Source organism: Vulpes lagopus, chromosome 1, assembly GCF_018345385.1.
Source record: "Vulpes lagopus strain Blue_001 chromosome 1, ASM1834538v1, whole genome shotgun sequence".
Taxonomy (NCBI): domain Eukaryota; kingdom Metazoa; phylum Chordata; class Mammalia; order Carnivora; family Canidae; genus Vulpes; species Vulpes lagopus.
In genome coordinates, this window is record NC_054824.1 from 155,814,542 (window position 1) to 155,836,972 (window position 22,431).

The following is a 22,431-nucleotide window of genomic DNA, read 5'->3' on the forward strand; positions in this document are numbered from 1 at the left end:
CAATTTTCTTTTCACATAGAGGGAATTTGCTATCCCACTCTTATCTTCAGAACCATTGTAATAAAAACCTATTTGAAAAGAGTAATACAAAAGAGAACTTCAAGGTCTTAAAAGATTGTGCAAATGTTAATAACTGATATTAAAAACAGACCAGCCAACCAACAACTGATGGCCTGGCTCTCATTCTCTTTCTGATATTTGGCCTGTGATCATTCTCTTAGGATAGTAGTTTCCAAAGTCAGAATCTCCGGAAGAGCAAACAGAGCATAAGGAAGCCCGGGATCATGTACACAGGGAATGCCTGGGTCTCTGCATCATTACCAAATTCTCTAGCAATGCTTTCTAAATCAGGTTAGTCAAATTACCTGGGTAGCTTTGAAAAACAACAACAACACATTCTCATGCTACACCCCTGGAAATTTTGATTCATAGGTTTGTGTTTGGGACCCAGAAATCTTAAAGTGTAAACATTTTATTTAAAAAAATTTTTAACAAACTTCCCAGGTGGTTTTCATAAGTCAGATTTGGGAACCACTGACTTAGGGCACTTATTTAAGTGTCAACCTAGGTTGACAGTTCACAGCACAACCCACATCTGCTTTCTAATAGACATTTATAAACGTGGTGTATATCAGGCATAGTGCTGAATTTTAAAAAATAAACCTTCCCTGAGAGCTCATGGACTGGCAGGAAAGACAGACATATGAACAGTCAGCCAGAATGCAGAGGCATGCACAGTCGTCTGGAAGCCCTTGCAAAAAAGGAGTAGATGTGCTTGTCAATGGGGTAGATGGGATGGGGGAAGTCTTCACAGAGGAGGTGCGAATTGAAACCAGGCAGACAGGGAGCTAAGGAGACCTGAGAATGAAGAACCAGCAGTTTCCAAGGTGTCTAAGGTAAGTGAGTCATTTGGTGAGTGGATAAGAGAGCAGCTCCTTGGGGCAAGATTGTAAAGGGCCTGGGGGGGCCATTTGGCCACATTAGCATCTTTGTCTTCCTCTTAGCCTTTCCTGCCTTCCTTTTTTTCCTTTGCCATGTACTTTGCTGTTCTTTTTTCTTTTCCCCTTTGCCCTTGATTACACATTAGATCCCTAGGTGTTTATGGATATTCATTTAGTCCTGTCTTGGTACATAAGAGACAAGCCATTGATAACTTATCCATAAGTTTATTTTTCAAGATCACTTTGCCTCAGTCAAGTAACATTTTCTCGAAGGATCTGAGTGACCCTGCGGAAATAATTTAACACCACTGTGTCACTAAATGTATCAGGTCTACCATAGGGGAAAAGGAGCAGACACAGGTAGACTGCTCTGGGAAATGAATCTCAAGTGAAAAATAAATTGAATTCTTGATGTTCTAAGTAGCCTCAAAGTTTGGCTTTTGTCTTTCTGCCAGTTTAAAGCTAGTGTTCTGTGATGTTACTCCCTCAACTGCAAGTTCAAGTAATTACCTGGCATCAAGTAGCCTTAAGGTGGAAATATATATCAACAATGAAGTACATATAAAGAATGAAGTAATTTCTCCTCAGACCTGCTGAATCCTCCTTAATCCTCAAGGAAAAACTACAGTTATGTCATGGTTCCTGATATGGTTGTTAAACTTGCCTTATAGGTTATAACTCGAAACGAACTCATGCTGGAAGAGACCAGAAACACCATCACGGTGCCAGCCTCTTTCATGTTGAGGATGTTGGCTTCGCTGAATCATATCCGAGCTGGTAAGAACTGTCAGTGTATTATTAGCACCACTGTTATATCATGTCATTATTTAAGATCTGCTTTAAAGCGATTTATATAATTTTCTTTTAACCACAAAATGAAACAGTGTAACTTCTGAGCTAGGAGTTCTGTGAACTCTTGATCTTAGTACAGTAACTTATTTCCTCACGAACCAAATGTACCAAAAAGTGTCAGAATGCAAAAACAAAGTCACTTGAAAACTTTTATCATCTGTGCTTCTCTTCTCAGAGGGGAGGATCATACCATAAACCTTAAAATATGTTATAGTAAATACCTTTTAGTGGTAGCTGTGGTCAAAATTAACCCTAGCCCAGAAAAAAACAGATGTAACATGCTACTGTAAGGGTGGCAACACATAACTTCAGTAAGCTTTTTAAATATGTTTTTGTTTTCAATGATATACTGTGAGTTTGAGTGCCAAAGGAACACAAAATATATATATATTACAAGTAATATTCAAGAAGGAAGTGAATAATCTGTTTGTAATGATAGAAAAGATCCAGTATCCATTATAAACAAAATACATTTATCAAACAGGAGCATTTATTGTTCTTCACGATTTCATAAATGAAATTTCTTCATATGCTGGGTAGTATCTGTTATTTAATAACAACAACCATTTCTGGAGTACCTAGAATGTATCACATCATACTACTTATTTCACAAATTTTTCCTAATTAGCTCCAAACGTTTACAGCGTCAATTATTACAAAATAACTAGCCCCAGGTCACACTACTGATGAATGGTAAAGCCTTAATGTGAAATTGGCTTCCAGGCCCTTACCACCATTTGACCTTGGAAAATTCACTTGCAGGAATACATTGAGTTCACGAATATGACATGCAGCCCTCTGGGTGATCTGAGCTCAAACTGCTCCTCAGGCTCTCTCACAGCATTCTCTCCTCCTCTTTCCAGTCCATCCACTCTGGCCCTCTTTGAATTTGGGGGCATGTCAAGCTCTTTTCTACCTCAGGATCTTTAACACTATGCTGTCCCCACCCATCCTCACTCTTTGTTAGGATAACTTCTACTTATCCTTCAGGTCTCTGTAAGCAGTGGATTAATTACCACTTCCTCAGAGAGAGTGGGGAATGGAGAGAGAGTATACCGGGGAAAGGAAAGGGTAGGTAGCAATTTTCAAAGTCCTGGAGGAGAGTATGGGGCACATCTGAAGAATTGAAGAAGCCCATATGAGATGGAGAGGAAATATTCAAATTGTAAATATTAACTACTACCAGGAAAGAATGAAAATTTCAAAATAAACATGGAATAGAAACAGAAAATGTTAGTAGTCCAAAATACTTTTGCAGTAGCTTTTGGGTTCCCAAATCATTAATCACTGTAACATTTTTGATCCATTTTCTTGAATAACAGTGAATAATTCTTAAAATTCATCCATTTAGATTTCAGATTTGAGGAGGCAGCATTTTGTAAAACAAAAACATTTGCTGATTAGGATTCCTAAAACTCACTTGTTTTTGTAAAGAGCTTATCTGGTGAATGGCTCTCCCTGAGTTTCTGTAGAAAACCATTCTTCTGATTCGTGCAGAATCTGTTTTATGCAGCTGCTGAGGAGCCAGTGGTTTGTTAGCTAATGGGTACTACCCTTCTCCTTCAATTTTAGTATGAGATAAGATGTCTTATAGCATGAAGATTCCCTTCCTTCCAGTCCTTGTTGCTGTCAACCAAAAAGAGAATTTCTAATTGGTTTAGTCAACTCTCTCTCTTGCTTCTCTTATTTAAAAGACTGGAGAGAAAAAGGTATTCAAGTTGCTTTAATCTTGAAAATATCTAGTTATTTGATGAGTCACATGTTCCCCCTTTCCTCTCCTTCCCTCCTGGTCTCCAGTTTTCCAAATAGATCATGTGTGCATATTCAAGGAGAGTTAGTAACAGACTGTGGTCATGTAAGTGCAGGCTAGCCACAGAATAGTCCAGCCCTCTGTTACTCCTCAAGGCTTCTTGGGAAGTCCAGAGAATAGATTCAGGGCAGTGCCTTCCTGGTAGAGCTGTGATTTTTAATGAAGGCTATACTATAGATTCTCTGTTGGGCTTCTTAAACTACAAATAGTTGGATCCTAGCTCCTTTAGATTCTTACTCATTTTATCTGAATAGGGCTTGAGCTTCTGCATTTTCAAAAAACCAACCAAAGTCATGCCATGAATACTTCACTAAAGACTGTGGTGTCTAAATGTGGTATCTCTCTCAGTCGGGTGGGGGCCTCCAAATGTGGGATGAAGCAGATTAGGTGAAAGGATCCACTTGAGGCAGAACAAGGGCACTAGAAGCTTATTGAATCTGCCACCAGGGAGCGGGGGGAGGACAGCAGAGGATAGGGCCTCTGCCACAGACCCAGAGCAGATGAAGGGGCATGGCTACCTATTGCCCTTTTCTGCTAACTGCCTGGTTTAAGTAGTCAGGTAGGGCCCATGGAGGGGAGTTTGGAGGTGAGTCTCCTGATGTCGAAGCGACTCTTATTTTTAGTTTTGATTTAAAAGAATTGTGTGTCTTAGACCTGCTTGGTCTGAGCTGCTTTGTAGTCTTCCTGCCTCAGAGGTACAGTTTCAGGAACAAAAGATTTCATCTAATTGATTCTTAGAAACTGAGTTTATGTTCTGAGAGAGGACTCTACAGCGGTTGTTTGAGAGGGGTTTGAGAAAAGAACAATTATTCTGCTCTCTTCCTCATTCTAGAAGCCACTGTCAGTTATTCACTGACCTATACTCGACACTCTGGACCTCACGGGTCTCCTCAAGGCTTGCTCTGGACTTGGCAGAATTCTCATGTCTACACTCCCAGATAAAGGCTGAGACTGTTCTTGTTAACCCCCCCCATTTCCCCATCTTCATTCATAATGTGACAAAAAGAATGTGGGTAAGAGCCTACATGCTTGGAAGTAGTCTGACACTGCCTCCTCCTGCTTCCCACGTGACAGGAATAGGTGTGTTGAATGTGGTCAGTCATCCAGGATCCCTTTCACGTAATCTACTTCAGCTGATAGCAGCTTCATGTTTTCTTCTCTAATGGAAGTCTGTCACACAAAAAGACTGTAATCTCTTTATACTGACATTCGTTAGGTAGCCCTTAAATGATCAGCAATTCTTCCACCGCGTGCAGAGTCCTCAGTGATATATATGAAGGTCTATCCAAATCCTGTTTTTGTTCACTTATTTTGCACATGTGTATTGAACACTTACTGTGTAATAATAGCTAAAATTTGTATAATTCAGGTTGTAAAGCATATACACATACATTATCTGATTCGTTTGGCTTTGAAATGGAGTCAGCATGGAGGGGACTTACTAATCCAGTTCAGTTGGATGGTAAACATACAGTCCCTTCTGTATACTGCTCTTGGTCTTACTGACTTGGGATCCAGTGGGAGAGTTTAAGCTGCTCTAGGTAATAAAATTTCAGGATTCAGTCTTCTTTCCACATTACCATGGGGAACTGCTTCTGTGGCAGAATGGGCTCCATCCTAATAGTGGTACTGGTTTCATACTCTTGCCTTCTTTACATACCCTAAGGTAACATATCTTAGTAAGGCTTTCGTTCTGTTTATTCTACAAACTATCATTGAACATCCTGTACTAGGCTCTGAGAATGTAAGATAAAAAAAAAACTGCTACCCTCCCAGGAGCTCAAAAAGCCCTTGAAGTCTGGTCTATAAGAAGACATGCAAACAAACCATCCCTGCAATTAGGATCATCGTTATACAGTAGACACAGGGTTTGGAATGTAGAGGAGGGAGTTCATCATTCTGCGAGTCGGATGTTTGAAAAAGTCCGGGAAACCTTTCACAAAGGGGATAATAGTTGCATTGAGATGAGTAAGCAGAACATTTATAGCGGAACAACTGGGGGAGTGTCTCAAGCAGAGAACGACAAATATATCGTGGAAGCTTGAGAGAACAATGCCGTGTTCACTCACTAGTTTATATATTCATTTGGGTAGTTAATCTAGATAAGCTCCTTGAGGGAGAGACTACATGTATGTTTTGGCCACCATTGTATCCTTACATGACGACCCCTGGAACATGGCAGATATAAGTTAAAAAATCGTTTTATAAACAGAAATACACATATCCTCAAGAATGGTCCCTGGGTTCCCCCACAGCCTCCCTGTTTGGTGGCATGATACAGCTCCTTAGTCTCCCAGACTCCCAAGTCCATGGTGGTGAACTGTAATACATCAAGATTTTAGGGTTTTTCTTTTTAATTGTTATATGTTTAGAATTACATGCATATTCAGAGTTATAGTGCTGTTTCCTTTATTCTGTTTGCTTCTAGCCACAAAAAAATACCTACACACAGAAGTGAACTGATTTTTACATGATGATGTGTTGAACTGTATACATTTTAATCAGTTTTAAATAAAAGGTACTGAATATTATTTTAATTATAATACTAAAAGCATTTCTTTTTGTGGGTTTCATATTATGTTTTCCAGACCGGTTGGAGGGTGACAGATCAGAAGGCTCTGGTCAGGAGAATGAAAATGAGGACGAGGAATAACCAACTCTTATTGGCAAGCACTTAGATGTTCTGAAATTTGTATAAGACATTTATTATATTTTTTCTTTACAGAGCTTTAGTGCAATTTTAAGGTTATGGTGTTTTGGAGTTTTTCCCTTTTTTTGGGATAACCTAATAACATTGGTTTGGAATGATTGTGTGCATGAATTTGGGAGAGTGTGTAAAACAAAACTAGCAAAATGTTTTAAAAACTTTTGCCATGTATGAGGAGTGCTAGAAAATGCAAAGTGCAATATTTTCCCTAACCTTCAGATATGAGAGCTTGGATCAATGTGGAAGAGTAATTTTCATTATAGTGAAAATATTGGTTCAAATAAATTTCTACACTTGCCATTTGCATGTTTGTTGCTTTCTAATTAAAGAAGTTGGTTGTTTTAAATATCATGAATTTGACTTTTATTTCATGCCTTACTACTTGACCTACGTTTTCCAGTCTTTTCTGTAACATGAGACTTTTTCTCTATTCTAGAGTTGATAACCTTTTCTGTTTTGGCTTCTATATGATGGAATCACATAGAGGAGTTTTTTTTATTTCTCCTTTTGAAGCACGTTATCTTTACTTCCAGTCATCATCTTTTCAGGATTAATGGTACCTCTGTACCGAGTACAGAAGCTAGGCTCCCAGTACAGAAGCTAGGCTTCCAGTGGCAATCCAGTGGATCGCTCCCATGATAGATCTGAAAGCTCTGGCTTCTGGTCTTCTGTTCTCCAACTTCTAGATTTCAAGAAAGCTGTTGATCCTCCAGTCTTAGGATTCCGCATCTTCCTTTACTGTAGTGTCTAACTCCACCCATTTTAGGTTGTCTCCACCCAGGCTATATCTTGTGAGCTGAAAATGCTCCTGGAGATTTAACCCTGCTGTCATCCTCCCTCCCCTCTTCCAAACTGGTGTTTGGAAGGGCTTTTTTCCAGCGAGGCCATGAATGGACTCACAGGTGTAGTCAGGCAAAGCTTCCCATTCCTGCACGGGGACCAGGCATTGCCCCTTCCCACAAGATGGCTGCAAGCCCAGGGACACCAGCTACTAAGAGAAGACAGACTGGCTTTTTGGGTTGAGAAAAAATAACTCTTCCAACTCAGTAACTTCCATTGGAATTTAGCATCTGACTCTCACCCTAGACAGGGCACATGTGTTTGCACATTAGGCAATGTGGTAAATGGTCAAAGAGAAAAGGAATTAGAACTTTAGCCAAATAGGGCAACTGCATAATTTCTGGAAAGTACAAGGGTCTTAGTTTTTGGTTACCAATTAGTTGTATGACCTGCTTAAGCCATGTGACAACTCTGGGCTTGTTTCCTCTAAAATGACAATCTTATTTGTACCACCTCTGTCCTAGGGGCTGTTAGGACCACATGAAGCCATGGAGTTTGAAGGTCTTTACAGAACAACTGAACTGACCACTGGAAGCACACATGACATCATTCCTCACACTGTAATAAAACAGGGATATGCTGTAGAGAGGTGCTGGAAGGCTGGTGGGGCAGAGGCTACTGGAGAGCTCAGCGGGGTCAAGGAGTAGCAGCTCTTTGACCAGAAGAGCACAGAAAATGAAAATGTATGTCCACTCTGGCACAGGATGTTCATTCATAGTCCTGGGGGCTGGACAGAGGGGCATATGCAAATTTTGAACTTTCTGCTCAATTTTGCTGGGAACCTTAAAACTTACTGAAAAAAAATAAGTGATATTTGTCAAAGGACTTAGGTCCCCTGCTATTAATTGTGCAGTTTGGGTACTGTGTGTTACAAAGGAGCAGGGCAGGCAAAAAGCAGTCAAGGAGGCAGCAAAAAGAAAACATATAGGCAGAGTTGACACCTCATGAATCCCTATGTTAGGGAGACCCTAGCCAGACAGCTGGACCCTGGGGCTCACCTGCATCTGGGACTAAGGACTGTGATCTCAGTAGTGGCAGGTGAGGTGATCAGGTTAAGGTGGTAGGTCTTGTGCCTGGGGGTTGCTAAGTCTCAGGCGCAATCTGTCACCCACCCTTTGCCTCTGGTTATGGGACAAACCTCTAGAGAGTGGGTTGCTATTCATTAAGCCTTTTTTTTTTTAAGATTTTATTTGAGAGCATGAGGAGAGAGAAGCAGATTCCCGCTGAGCAGAACCCTGAGATTATGACTTAAGCTGAAGGCAGATGCTTAACTGATGGCCATCCAGGTGCCCTCTCCCACATACCCCCATTAAGCCTCCTTTAAAAGCCTTGGATTAGGAGGCACCTGGCTGGCTCAATTGGTAGAGCATCTTAAGGTTGTGAGTTCCAGCCCCACGTTGGGTGTAGAGATTACATGAAAATAAAAATCTTTTACAAAGAGTGTGCCTGGGTGCCTGAGTTGTTAAATGTCTGCCTTTGACTCAGGTCATTATCTTGGGGTCCTGGGATTGAGCGCATCAGGCTTCCTACTAAATGGGGAGTCTGCTTCTCCCTCCCCCTGCTTGTGCTCTCTCTCTTACTATCTTTCCTCTCTTTCAAAATCTTTAAAAAATTAAGTGTTCTGTATTTCTGGGTCATGTGGGGAAGTCAGTACTTTCTGAATCTAATTGTCTTGGAAGAATTTATGAACAGCATATGGATGGATGTACTGAGGTGAGTGGTGTGGACATTGCCACCTCCCAATTCTATAGCAGTGAGCTCCTTCCTCCTTGCCTTCCTCTCTTCAGCCCTTGGAAAGGGAGGCTGCACCAAGGATGTGTCTGTGCACAGTGGGGGAAAGGGCAGACACCAGGGAGTACAAGTCCAAATCCACAATTCAGCTATATAGGTACCAAACAGATAATCAGGTAAATAAAACTGTTCTAAATATACTTTTAATCGTTTATAAATACTGTGATTTATAATTATCCTAAACATTTTTCTTCTTTTAAAAAAAATTGTCCAAAAACTTCAAGTGGAATATATTTCAGGATTAGCTTGCTTTTGTTTTGCTTTCAAGGTTTTTGACAACTTCTGCATCCAGCACAGGGCTCTCTCAGCATATCCGCATCGCAGAGTGACCTGTTTCCTGGCAGACAGGCTCTTCCCATTGCACTCAGAGGCTGTGAGGCTGCACCTTCCCTGGGAGGTGGCACATTCCATTCCCAGGGCCACCTCTGTGGCAGTGCGGGACTGGGGACTGCCTTTTCATCTGGGACATGCTAACTTGCCTGTGACTCTGGATATTTCAAAGATGGTGGGGTGAAAAACAAAACCAGAAGTGGCTTCTCATTCCTAAGCTATTAATACCAATACTATTCAGGAAAAATCTCTGAGGGAAATGAACACAGCTTTGTGTATTATGTTCTCCTAAAAATAACACTGAGCAAAACCATGCTTTTGGTAATCTCATGCAGATTTGAGTTTGTGCTTTGAAATCTTTCAAATACATCCAATCACTTTTCTTGGGCTGCAGTTTTTTTGAGGTCTCACAAGCCAGTATTTCAGGCTCCCAAGCTCTCTGGTTTAGTTTCTACCCACCTACTAAGCCCAGCTGGCCTAATGACGACTTTTAGTATCCCTCCTCCACCTCCTTCTCAGTCACATGGCCAACATCTGGCATTTGACCCAGACTCTGGCTTAATGTACTTGGGGTGGGGGTATCAGACATTCCCTAGGCCTCCCTGGACTTTTTGTGTCCCCTCTCCCCATCCCAGAGGGTGGTCAGGCTCTGTCCCCTCCTACAGTCACATATGACAGCCACTTTGCTTTAGGGTGCAAATTGTAATGTCCCTTCTGTCTCCCATGGGATTCATCTGGGTTCTGCATATGCTGTGGGTACCAGCATGGACTCCTGTCCCTGTGTGGCCTCTTGCCTCAGGGGCTTGGAGGATCAAAGATTCTGTGAGCCCAAGACCCGCTACCAAGCAGTCGCTGTCAGAGCGGGTCACAGCTGTACTTAGCACCCAGGTCGCATCTCAGGGGCTGTAAGGGAGGTCAAGGCTGAGTTCGTGCCCTGGTCTGGGACTCTACAGCAGGCCCTGGAGGTCCATAATTTTTGAATGCCATTAACCGGAAAGTTCATTTTTGCTACTTCACACATTCCTCCCTCTATTGCCTCCCCAGACCCCCCTTCCCAGAAGACCCGTTTATGCTGTGTATGCAGCAAACGGGGCCATCCCCAGGGCCACAACCCTCAGCACCTCCTATCTACCTAACAGTGGTCTCCCCAAGATCTTCCCCTTCGTATCCTGGAGATGCCTGGGAGACCAGTCCACCGCCCCCGCCCACCGATAACTGGGAAAAGGCGGTGGCCCAGCTCCAGCCACGCACAGGTGCCGTGCGGGACGCTCGGGTCCGGAGGGTCCCCTAGGAAGAGGCCCACCTGCATCCCGCATCCCCACACAGGACTAAGTTACACCCCCTACTGTAGCGATAAGGACAGGGACCCACGGCTGCCCGGCTCCCTCAGCGGCAGCGCCGGACGGAACTCCGAGGCCTGCCGGACCCCCTCGGCCCTTTGGAGCCACGTCACCCTCCCCGGCTCCGTGGACGGGAGGCAGCCGGGCTCCAGGCTGACCACCGGTCGCGGGCAGGCCCTGGGGCCCTTCCAGAGCCCAGTCCCTCACGAGCAAGCCCTCGGACGGAGAAGCGCTCCTAAGGTCTCCATGTCAAAGCCCGTTCCCGTCCGAACGGCCGCCCCACGTCCCCAGCACCCATCTGGGGGCTGCGCCCCCGCCCCGCGGGTCCCGCGGAAGAGAGCCGCCCGCCGCCGCCGCCAGAAAGGCTTCGGGCTGCGGGGCGCACGGCCTCCGCGGCGCCGCAGCCGCACTGCTGCCACCTAGCGTCCCGGGCCCCGAAGGCGAGGACTCCGTGCCTCCCGCCGGGCGTGCAGCGGCGCTGTGCCGGGTAGCTTCGGTCCCCGGAGCCCAGCAGGGGGCCCAGTCAAGTGGCAGTTTCAGTGATAGGGGCAGAAATGGGCAACAGCCCAAAAGTGGTCCTGTTGAAATTGGGACACGCACGACTGAGGTTTTTCAGCGACCACGTGGCCAAGTGTCCTCACCCCACCCCCGCCCTGCACAGCAGTATAAAGCCAACAGGCCCAGGCTGAGTGGGGGCAGTTGGGGTTGTGACCTTCTGCACCGAGGGCAGGGGTCCCCAAAGAGGCTCTCGGGAACGCGAGAACGTGTGGGGATTCTCTCCCTTTCCTCTCCTACTTGCCCTGCTCCACCCACCCCACTTGCTCTGGCTCTCAGGCTGGAATCAAGGCAGATTTGAATTCCTGAATGCACAAAATATGGCTCTAGCTACCAAACATCCTCCCAGGCTTGGCTCACATGGTCCCCCACCTAAGTGCCCTACCTGGAATGTTCACCTCCCCCTGGTGGACGTATTGAATAAGCATTACCTGACTGCTCTTTACTGGCATCACTACCAGCCAGGCCTTTCCCTACATTGTGATGAGTGAAGCGCTTTGCTCTGCACCTAGTGGACGTGCCATGTCTGGCAGTGCCAACAGGAAAAAGAGAAAGGCAGTGAGTCCTTCTGCAACATTTCTAGACAGGCTAGGATGAAACCCTGGGATCTAGCTAGTCTGGGATCTGCCACTGGGGCCTTGAGGTTTCAAGACTCTCCCCAGACACCGGCCAATGTGCCGCTCTCACAAAAGCCTAATGGACAAGCCAACCCAGGTTAGTCCAGCCTGGAGTTGAAGATCTCTGTGCACATCAGTTGATGAGGAATATGGCCCCTTTACTAGACGAGTGTAGGAAAAAAATACATACACATAGAAAACATAAAATGCCCGCAGACTTAGGAATGCCTCCCAGTAGTGGTAGCAGAATGTCTGACCTGCACGTATAGGCAGAGCTCACAGGTGCAACTGCTCTCTGCTCCTCTGGAAAAGCCACCTGCTCCTCCCCGCCCTCTCCAGAACCCAGACCAGTGCCCGGCACCCAGCTGACCTGGGGGCACTGCTGATGGCCTCAGTCAACACAAAGGCAGCAAGCCCCAGGATGAGTGAAAAGGCTTTAGTAAGCAGCTGGTCAGTGGCTGCCACGACTGGTCACCAGGAGCCACGCAGGCCCCAAAGAAACCACCACAGAGGGAATGTACTGTCTGGAGTAGCTGCCTTGGAGCAGATGCAGCTGGATCTCCCCGGAATCTGCCTTCTTCTGGCCACCTAGAATTCCAAAGGCGGGGAATGTTTTGCGCTTAGCTTATTTTCCAGGAAGGGCAGATGTGAGGGATTCCCTGACTTCCCAGGTCACCACTGCACTACTGCCAGGCCACCCATCAACTGCCGTCCCAACTCAAATGGGAGATGAGCAAGTTCTAACCGTACAAATCACATTCCTGCAGCTCTACTTCCACCTCTTCACTTCTGGTTCTGAGAGGTCAACCTTCTGTCAGGACCCTGCTAGACACAGGACGGCTGAGTTCACACTCTGTGCCCACAGGGCTGCATTTGCCCGTCAGAAACCATCTCAAAAGCTGTGCTGGTGTTGGTCCAAGGGTCCACTTCCCCCCACCTCTCTCACCTACAGACTCTGACATTGAAGATGACAGCTGGAAATGATCTCGGAGGTCATTTTCTCCAACTTCCCACCCCATTATCCCGCTTTCTGGGTGGCTTTGAGAGGTGACCAGAAGTCCCGAAGAGTGGAAGCAGAGGAACTGGGTCAAGAGCACAAGTCCAGCGTCCTTTCTGTTTCATCCTGTCTCACACTGCCTGGGGCTGGGGAATCAGCCGCTGTTGCCCACAGTGGGATTGTTGCCAGTGTACCTGGAAGCCAGCCACTCTGACTGGTCAAATACCACAAACAATCTAGCAGATGAGGTTTCCTTACATGAAGAACAGCCTGTTTCCCGGCACCGCAGCCCCAGTCAGGCTTGGGAAGATTGTGGTGTGTACTAACCAAAGGGATTATCTTTTTAATTCTGGAAATGAAATATCTGGCACTTGCTCCTTCCTTGTGTCTTTTATAGTGGTTGCTCCCTTCTTTTGAAATACTGGAGAATCAGTCAATAGAGAGGTGGGCAAGGTGGCCCCATCCTCATTGACAGCAGCTGTGTGGCCTGATAGTGGCCAGCACCGGCAAGTGACTCTGCTGATTTTGAGGTGATAAGCAGGATAGAGATGTTGGGAACTCCATCTGAAGGGCTCTGCTTCCGGGTTCTCCTCTGGGGACCATTCAGTGTAGAACTGATGACCCCACGTGGCCTGCATCAACCATGCAGAAGCCCAAGGGATGATCATGCTTCGTTAGGAAGTTCTGTCCTCCAAAGTGCACAGGGAAGGGTTTACCTGCTGAGACCTCTGGGACAGTGCTCAGCTGGACTTCGAGGTCATGAAGGGAGAGGAAGGAACCCACAGGGTGGTTTCCTCCCAAGCCAGGGTCCCCCTTGTATGCCTCACTTCCAAATTGTCATGGCCACGCCTTCATCTGCTTGCCTGTGCCTTAGATGCCTCTGGTCCCGTTGCCAGGACCCACAAGGAGCACACGTGTGGTCTCACAAGACACTGTACTCAGTGTTTTTTCTGGTGGCTACACCCTAGATGTTGTTCCTTTCCCAGACGCCCCTCTGTGGGACAGTCCACCCTGAGGCCTTCATCTCTGTTCTGCAGCTAAAATGTTCCCTTCCTCGATGCTCTGCAGCTGCAACCTCTGACTCACAAGAGTCCTGCTGCCTCGGCGTCCCCCAAAGCCAGCCCCTGGGACAGTCCGTGCTGTGGCCAGGACCCCGGGAAGAGCCTCCTCCCCAAACAGGTTGATTTTGGCTTCGGCCTCTATGACTTTGGCCAAGCTGGCTGCATAACTGTCCAAGGACTCATGCACTTCAGCTTTCACGTGAAGAATAGGGTTCCTGGCAGCATCTGTGGGAGAAGCATAAAGAAGGTTGGCTGAGAGCTGGGACTGGTAACCGTGGGGGATGTGCCTGAGGATGCTTCACCGCCTGGGGAGGGGCAGGATGCAAACTGATGGTGTGGGTTTTATGGCCAAATTCCCTAGACTCAAATCCTTGGCTTCCCACATACCACGTAGGGAGCATGGAACTTACCTGCTTCCTCATCTGCAGAGAGGAGGTCACAGTACACCTCTTCTTAGGGTTGCAGAACTATGATCATTAATGCTTTCTGAGACGTCTAGGTCTGGCCCGTAAGAAAGCCTTGATAAATACTTCCTAGTAATGATACTAAAAATGCTACATCTTTGGAAGAATTCTCTGGTATTTCAACTATGTAGAACCATATAACGTCTATGACTCCAAACTTGCACAAACCTGAATGCTGCCTCTCCTGAGGCCCCACCCAGGATGACCCCTCACAACTCACGTGGAGAGAAGAGCTCAATCTTCACCCTCACACCCACTGCTTATTATTACTATTGCCCTCACTACCCATCTTTCCCGACATTTTGGGGCGATAGTTTATCCCCTACCCCTCACATTTTCTGGAGAGGGGACAGCTTCTGCCCCACGTGAGGAACACGCCATCCTTCACCCCATTTCAGGGAGTCTGCAGCCACACACGAGTGCAGGAAGAGTGGAGGAGGGCCACGTGGCCGCTCCCTGCCCCGTCACCTGTGGTCTGACCGGTGCCCTCAGAGCTGCCAGCCCTGCTGAGCCGGCCGGAAGGGGCCAGACTGGCCTGTGTGGATTCATTTATTTATGGGCAAAGGTACTAGAAAGCCCACGAGGCTGCAGGCCGCACCCTCTCCTGGGTCCACCTTGTCCCTCTCACGGGGCCCCCGTCTACCGCCAGTCAGGACCCGAGCCCCAGACTCCGCCACAACCGCACCCGGCCGGGCCTGTGGCCGTCCTCACGGGCTGGCATTCAGAGGGCAAAGGGCACTGTGGGCACTCTGGACGGTCCCGTCACTCTTCTCACAGCAAGTCCGCACGGGAAACCAGACCCTACATTTCAGAGGCGACAAGGTGCTGGGGCTGGATTCGAGTCAGGCGGGGACAAAAGCGTGGGCGCCGCAGCAGAGCCCCTTCCCCTCTCGGAACTCGCGCCCTCACCAACGGCGGGGCGGGGTGGCGCCTCCGCCAACGGAGGACACGGTGGGGCCTGGGGCCGCAGCTGCCCTTCTCCGTGCGCGGAGGCTCAGGGCGGTCCGCCCGCGCCGCACCCACCAGGCAGAGGAGCGAGCGACGCCTCAGGCCCGGCTACCTACGCCAGCGGCTCCCCGAGGGAGGGCGGGAACCAGGACGCCGACCGTGGGCGCGCACGTGCGCATGTGCGTGTCCGTGCGTCCGTGCGTGCCAGGGCGCACCTGGGTGCGTACGTACGCGTACGTGCGTGCGTGGCCGTGCGCGCGTCTGGCGTTGGGCAGCCTCCCCTCCCAGCCAGGGCGCCGCTCCTCAGAGGGAGGCCTAGGGACAGGCGGGGCCGCGGGGCCGGGGCGGTCGCGGTCGCGGTCGCGGCGGCGGGCAAAGCGCGGAGCCCTGGGATGTTGGGGTGCGGGGGGGGGGCCGAGCCCGGGCTGTCCCACGGACCAACCTTTGATTTGTTCCACTTCATCCTCAAATGTCACGGAGCTCCTTCTCTTGGGGGGGCAAGTGCCGTGGGAGGGAGGGTTGTCATCAGACGTGTAGTCCTCGAGCAGCATCACATCTGTTCCTAAAAGCAAGGGGGATCGTGCCCACAGACCCGGCGATGCAAGGTCCTCCTCGCCCCCCCCCCCCCCCGTGTGTTCATCCCGCCAGCAGGTGCGACCACCTGCCCCAGAGCCCCTGCCCGAGAAACAGTGATTTCCGGAGGTGCGGCCGGAGACTTGGGGCGGCCGCCCGGAGAGGCAGGACTCGGGGTGCTGAGGGGAGGGCGGCGCCAGGACAAGGAGCCTTGTGTTCTGGGGGTTCTTCTCACCACTGGAATTTCCATCACTGTTCAAATATGTTGTGCTAAATAAACATGCTAAACTTGAAAATGTAGAGTGTGCTTTGGGGATCAAAAAAGAGCTGAAAAATCTACCTCTCCCGGAAGCATGGGGAAGCCAAGGCGGAGGGGCGGGGAGGGGGGTGCGGGGCTCGGGCTGAGGCTGGCCCCTGGCCCCACACCAGCTCTCAATCCTTCAAGGCCTTGCTCAGGAAAGTGCTCAGGAAGTGAGGAAGAGAGGGCAGCCCACGTCTGTGCTGCCTCAGAACAGGCTGAAGGGCATCACTGCGGGCCGCAGACAGTGCTCCTTGGCCAGGCGTTAGCATGCGGTGAGCGGCCCATCTCGCCCACAGGGACCTAGGGTCCCAGGCAGGCGCCCGAATCCCTCAGTGTCTGCAAGTCTATGAGGCGGGAGGGTAATTCGATCCACCGCCAGAGTTGCCTGAGGACTATGGGACACACAGCAGGTGCTGAGTCACAAGGCCCAGCTCAGAAGGGGTCGGGCGGGCGGAACCCCGCAGGCTCCCTCTGTGTGGCCCCACAGGCTTGGCTCCTCTTCTGGGCCACAGGGCTGCGCCCTTGCTCCTTCTGCCTGGACACCTCCTACCTGCTCTTTGGGTTTCAGTGTCACTCTCAGAGAAGCCATTCTAACGCTCCCCCCAAAACACTCCCTGACCGGCCTCTCCGCCAGGAGAGTTCTCATGCTTCCTTAACAGCAGAATCACTGGAAGCAGGGGGGACGACTGGCCGTCTTCCGCAGTCCATAGAAAGCTCCAGGAGGGCAGCTCACCACTCTCTCTAGAACCTAGTACAGTGTCTGACCAAAACAGGGGCTGGGCAAATCAGCATTTGTTGAATGAAGGAGTGTGATACTGCCTCTGGATCCTTGCTGGTTGTCGGAGAATGGTGGAGAGCCTGGGGAGTGACCCAGAGCCCGAGCTTTCCTTCAAATCACACAAGGGACTTGGGGCAAGATGGGCCAGTGTGACCAGTGGTTCAGCCCATCGGCTGACAGGTGATAGAACATTCTAGGGAATATCCTGCCTCTAGGGAATACTGCCCATGACAGAAGGCCTGGTCTTAGTCCCAGCCCACGGACCGCCCCAGTGTTCCACCCCACAGGCTCAGGCCGGGGAAAAACAGGTCAAGGCAGACAGAGGTGGCAGGAACCCCCCGTGGCCCTCAGCCCAGCTTGTGGGTAAAGGCCAGCCCCGGGATGGAGAACAGATGCCTCTGGCCACCTGCCTCTCACCGGGGCCTTGTGAGGTGCCCAGCAGCAAGGAGCCAGGGCAGGACTGAGACATCACAGGCAGCTGCCTGAAGGAGGCGGCCCGCCCTGCAGGATCCCCTGGGGGGCTGCTACTGGGGGACGGGGAGCATCTGTGCGGGAGATGTGTTTCTTCAGGGAGCCCGAGTTTCCCAAAGGCAGGGCACAGGGCATGCAAGGACGGTGACGAGGTGATGTGACTTCGGTAGGACTGCCCCCTGACAGAGGGATGGCTACCCCCAGGTCACAAATGGGGATGCTCCAAAGCTTAGAAAAAGAGTAAGCATCTTGCCCAAGATAACGCAGCTCAGAAAAGGCCGATCAGACACGGACACCCGAGCCTGTGCCGGCCGACAGCATGAGGATAACTGTAACAACTCGTGGTCACTAACACTTTAACTTTTCAAAGGGTTTCACTTAATTTGGATCCGACAGCCCTGGCGGTGGAGGGAACGGGAACTGAACTCCCCAATTTTATAGCGGAGGAAACGGAGGCACAGACACGCTGGCGAGGGAAAAGCCATGCCTAGAAACCCACGCCCAGGGCCTGGCCCTCCTGCCAGCTCCTCCACTGGCACCAGGGTCGCGCGGGAGGCTCACCTGAGTCCTGGGAGCAGCTGAAGCCAGTGTCCCCAGTGCTGCTGCTGTTCCCCAGGGGCTGGCCGCCTGCCATAAGAGCCGTGAGGTGTGGGGACAGGCCCAGGTCTGAAAGGTAAAATCCGCACCGTCAGCACAACCCAGCTCCCACAGAGGCGGCCGCTGACCCTCGCTTTTCCATTGTCCCACCCACCTCACCACCGGCCTGCCTGTCCTGTCTCCTACAATGCAGGCTCTCAGCCCCCTTTGCTTCTCGCTCCTACCCTGGGGGTGTCTGCACCAGGATTCTCTGGGTCCCCCAGAGAGGAAACTCTCAGGCCAGCAGCCCACACCAGCGAGGCAGGTGGGGCCAACAGCCCTGGGTGATGACCTTCCAGTGAAACAGGAACACGGGTGCCCTGTGACCGCCTCGGATCCCCACTGAATACCAGAAGGGAATTTTTAAGAGACGGGCATAAACTGCAAAGTGGGGAGCATGTCCGCAAGCCAGGTGAGGGCAGGGAGCTGAGGCCGGCAGCTGCTTCTCACCCGGCGCCCCCGAAGCTCAGGAACTGGAGGCCGAGGAGCCTCTGCGGCAGGTGGGGCTGGATGGAAAGCAGAGGCAGTGCGAGGCCCCTCCACCCCTCTTCCCAGCCTGGGCTCAGGGTGCTCAGCCCCCTTGTTGGCAGAGAGTGACCCAGGGGACCGGCCTTCCAGACTCCCCCGGCCACGGCCCAGGCAACACTGGGTAAGCCGCGCACATAGCCCAGGCCACAGAGTTCACAGGGGGACCCCGCCCCTCATCTTACTCTGCCTGGCCAGGGAGTGAGAACCCTTCCCAGGGCAGCTGGGCCTCTCGTGCCCCCCAGAGGGCCTCCACCCGCTCCCAGGGCCTTGCCACTAACAGAGAGGATGGCCAAGGTCACTAAACACGGAGAGAGCCACTAGCCTGAGAGACAGAGATGAAAGATTACAAAAGAAAGAAAGAAAAGGGGGAAATAGATCTCAGAGGAGACAAGGGAGGGAGCTTAAGAATTAAAAAAAAAAAAAAATTTACAGGAGTCCCCTGAGAAAGGTGAGAGAATAATAACTCCACGAACAAAAGAGCTGGAGGCTCTGGAGACCACGAGGTCAGGAGAAGGAGCTCCCAGCAATTACAAGCGCAGAAGGCCTGCTGCCCAGAGGACTGAATGACCTGCCGTAACGGCGGCCCAGTTCCTCCCACGGTCCACTTACAGACAGCACAGGGCTCCGTTCTTTATGTTCATCCTAATTCTCCTGAGCGTATGAGGTGATGGACAATATGCTTTCCTTCCTTCCCTGGAGCCAAGGAGGAGACCGTAGGGGGAGGGCAGGCTTCCCTCTGAATCACCCCTCCATGAACTTGGGGGAACTGTGCTTGTGCAGAGCACACTGGAGGAGGGGACTGGGACCAGACAAGACCCAAACGTGCTTGTCCCCATCCAGGACCTTGGCCTCAGAATATGACATCCCTGCAGGAAGCCTGGCCTGGGGAGGGCCCTAAGGGGGACAGTGCACTGCCAACCACGATGGCCAAGGCCATGCTGGGTTTGGGACACCAGCTCTGAGGCTGTGGTGAGAGCCAGAGCACGGCCTGGTCTCCAGCAGCGTGAGGAGCCATCTGAGCCAGCCCGCTGTGGCTGGGCTGAAAGATCTGGGGCACTGCTCTGCCCTGTGTTGATTTCGCATTTACCACTCCACAGTGGGCACAAATACCTGGTATTTTTCACATGAAGCAATAATATATCTATTGGATTAGGCCCAATCCAAGCCTTGTTACAAAATTAAAAAAAAAAAAAAAAGGCACAAAGTGACAGGCCCTGGGGATCTGAGCAAGCCTGGGATGAATCAGAGTCACTAGTGCCTTCAGAAGGTAAAGGAACAGCAGCGCAGTTCTGAGGTGAAACAGGCACTTTGAAGTCACCAGAAAGCCTCTCGGTGGCACCAGGGAAGAAACCTGCAAACGAGGTATGAAAATTCAAAGGCCCCAGGGTGGCCTTCCCTCCGTCCAGCGCAGAGCTCTCCAAGAGGCCCTGCACCACGGTGTCTCTTCTGAGTGTGTCCACATCCTCCTCTCCAGAAGACTACTAGAAAGGCTCTAACCCAGTTCCAGGAGCTTCGGGCACAGAGTGGCAGGCATTTGTAGAGGCTGCCTTCCCAGGGTGCCCAGGCCACCTTCCCAGCCTGGAGTGGGGGGCCCTGGGCTCTCCGCCCTGCCTGGGCTCGGCCAATGGAAGAGTTGCTGGAAGGCAGTTTGCCCTTTCTCCTGAAGGCCCCTGGTCACGCGTAGCCACCTATCAGCTTTGGGTGTGTGGTCTGGCCTCCCAACACCACATGTTTGCATCCAGCCCACCCTCTTGCACTAGAAGTCAGTGTCAGCTCTAGGGCTGACCTCTCTACCAGAAGGGGCACAGCCTGACAACCTCCAGATGGCCCAGAAATGGCCATTCCTAGCAAATTTATCAATAAGACCTCACAGGCTGAAGGCTTTTGGGGGGCTCGGTGGCAGGTGGCATCTAGGGAAAACCTCAGCTTTTGCACTTCTTCAGCTTGGGGCTAACAGAACGAGAAAACCCAGACCCGCTGATTATGGTGGAAATCTGTGTAGGAAATAAACATGACACTGTGTTTACAAAACTCCTGACATCCTAGAGTCAGCTGGGAAGCTCCAGGTCGTTCTGGAGTTCCTCTCTGCCTCTGCTCACAGGCACTGTGAGGGAAGTCTCTACCTCCAGGTACCCGTTCCTTGATTAAAACTTCCCAGGTGTCCACACACGGAGGGAGGCACGAAACCAAGCCAGAGCTTCCCAGTCCTCTCTTGCTCCTCCGCAACAGATCCACCTTCTTTCTTTCCTGGTGCTACCACCAGAGCTGGGGCACTCTCGGAGGGGAGGGAGGCGGTCCTGAAGCAGGCTCCGGGAGCCAGAAAGGACTTTGGTTCTGGAGTCTGGGTGGATGCGAGCCAGGCCCACCGAGGGGCTCAGCCAGAGGGGCGGAGGCACCCCATTCTGCCCAGAAGGGCAATGAGTGAGGCTGGGGCCTGCCTGCTGCTCCCTCTCCAGGACTCCCCCAGGCTGCCTGCAGCCTCCCGCCTCCACCACCCCCACAGCCACCACCACCACCACCAGGAAAGCCAACTATGCAGAACCCCTTCGTCCCCAGGCTCTTCAACCCAAAAACATCCAGCAAGACTGCTTTTCCCTCAAGAGGAGACCACCAGCTGCCTTGGACTGGCCACCAAGCTATACCTGGCATGTCCCCCCATTCTCTGGCCCCATGACCTCAGCCCGCACAGTCACAGGTGCCCTGCATGGAAAATTGCAACCAAAAGCAGATTTTTTTTTTAAGACTATTCATCTATTGGGTGGGGGGCAGAAGGGGAGGGAGAGAAGAGAATCCGGAGCCAACTCTGCACTGAGCTCAGAGCCCAACATGGGGGCTTGATCCCACAACCTTGAGATTGTGACCTGAGCTGAAACCAAGAGTCAGACACCTAACCGACTGAGCCACCCAGGCACCCCCAAGCAGATGTTTCTTTTTTTGTTAGCTACCCTCTCCTCCTCCATTCTCTTTCCTTGTTCTTTTTCTTTCCTCATTCCTAAATTTCCATGGAATATAAAACATGTCAAATTTTTTGCCTAGAAGACAAGTGTTTTTACAAACTCTGAATAAGTTAATCAGTGAAATGAAACCAGACCCTGAATGCAGTCCTGGCTCACGAGGCATACTTGGAAACACGGAGTCGCAAAGGCTAGGAGATGGGCATTTCAGTGGTTAAAATCCTAGGATGGGGAGAGATTCTTTTTCTCCTCTGGTTAGAATAAAAAGTCCCTCTCTTGACAGGGTCATGAGTTCAAGCATGGAGCCTACCTAAAATTAAAAAAAAAAAAACAAAAAAACAAAAAAAAAACCTCCCTGACTTCTTCCCTCGAGAAGTAACACTTCATTAGCCCATGAAATAAATCAATGATGCTGGTTTGTTACTGCCTCACAGAAAAGATCTATCACCACTACCACTGAGTATTCACGATAATTATGAGCTATTTCTTTCCACCCTCTTGAGAGAGAAGTTGGAAGACTTCTCAAAATTATAATCTGAACTGGCTTTTTCCAGTTGATCTAAGTGCCTTCATAATCTCTCTTCCAGTGGCTCATCCAGGTGACAATCACCCTCAAACATGACCCTGAAAAGCCAGCTACTTCCCCACTAGAATAACCACAGTACTAATGGCTGGAGGCAAGATCCACCAATGCACGCAAGGCTGAAGGAGAGAGGGGACCTCTGCACAGCCTCAAAGGACCTCCCCTATTGTATGTATTAATTATAATGGAAACAACAGTGACTTTACAATGGAGAAACCCAATAGATACCCCTTGAATTGTATAGACTGTATGCCCCCCCCAGTTCATATACCCTAACCCCCAATGTGCTGGCATTTGGAAATGAGGCCTTTAGGAGGTAATCAGGAGGAGATGAGGTCCTGAGGGTGGGGTCCT

The 22,431-nt window shown here is 50.1% G+C and overlaps 2 protein-coding genes across 13 annotated transcripts in view; one reads left to right on the forward strand and one right to left on the reverse strand.

The window, feature by feature from the left end:
- Positions 1-6,656, forward strand: part of DCAF6 (DDB1 and CUL4 associated factor 6) — a 139,447-nt gene extending 132,791 nt beyond the window's left edge. For all 8 annotated transcript variants that reach the window (XM_041752171.1, XM_041752201.1, XM_041752207.1 and 5 more), the window contains 2 exons: positions 1,613-1,718; positions 6,192-6,656. In XM_041752171.1, the coding sequence (XP_041608105.1) occupies positions 1,613-1,718; positions 6,192-6,256 (171 nt within the window). In that variant the 3' untranslated portion in view covers positions 6,257-6,656. The remainder of the gene's footprint in view (positions 1-1,612; positions 1,719-6,191) is intronic.
- A 5,264-nt stretch (positions 6,657-11,920) lies between these two features.
- Positions 11,921-22,431, reverse strand: part of GPR161 (G protein-coupled receptor 161) — a 45,230-nt gene continuing 34,719 nt past the window's right edge. For all 5 annotated transcript variants that reach the window (XM_041752274.1, XM_041752282.1, XM_041752245.1 and 2 more), the window contains 3 exons: positions 17,938-18,042; positions 15,696-15,815; positions 11,921-14,066 (listed from right to left, as the gene is read on the reverse strand). In XM_041752274.1, the coding sequence (XP_041608208.1) occupies positions 13,801-14,066; positions 15,696-15,815; positions 17,938-18,042 (491 nt within the window). In that variant the 3' untranslated portion in view covers positions 11,921-13,800. The remainder of the gene's footprint in view (positions 14,067-15,695; positions 15,816-17,937; positions 18,043-22,431) is intronic.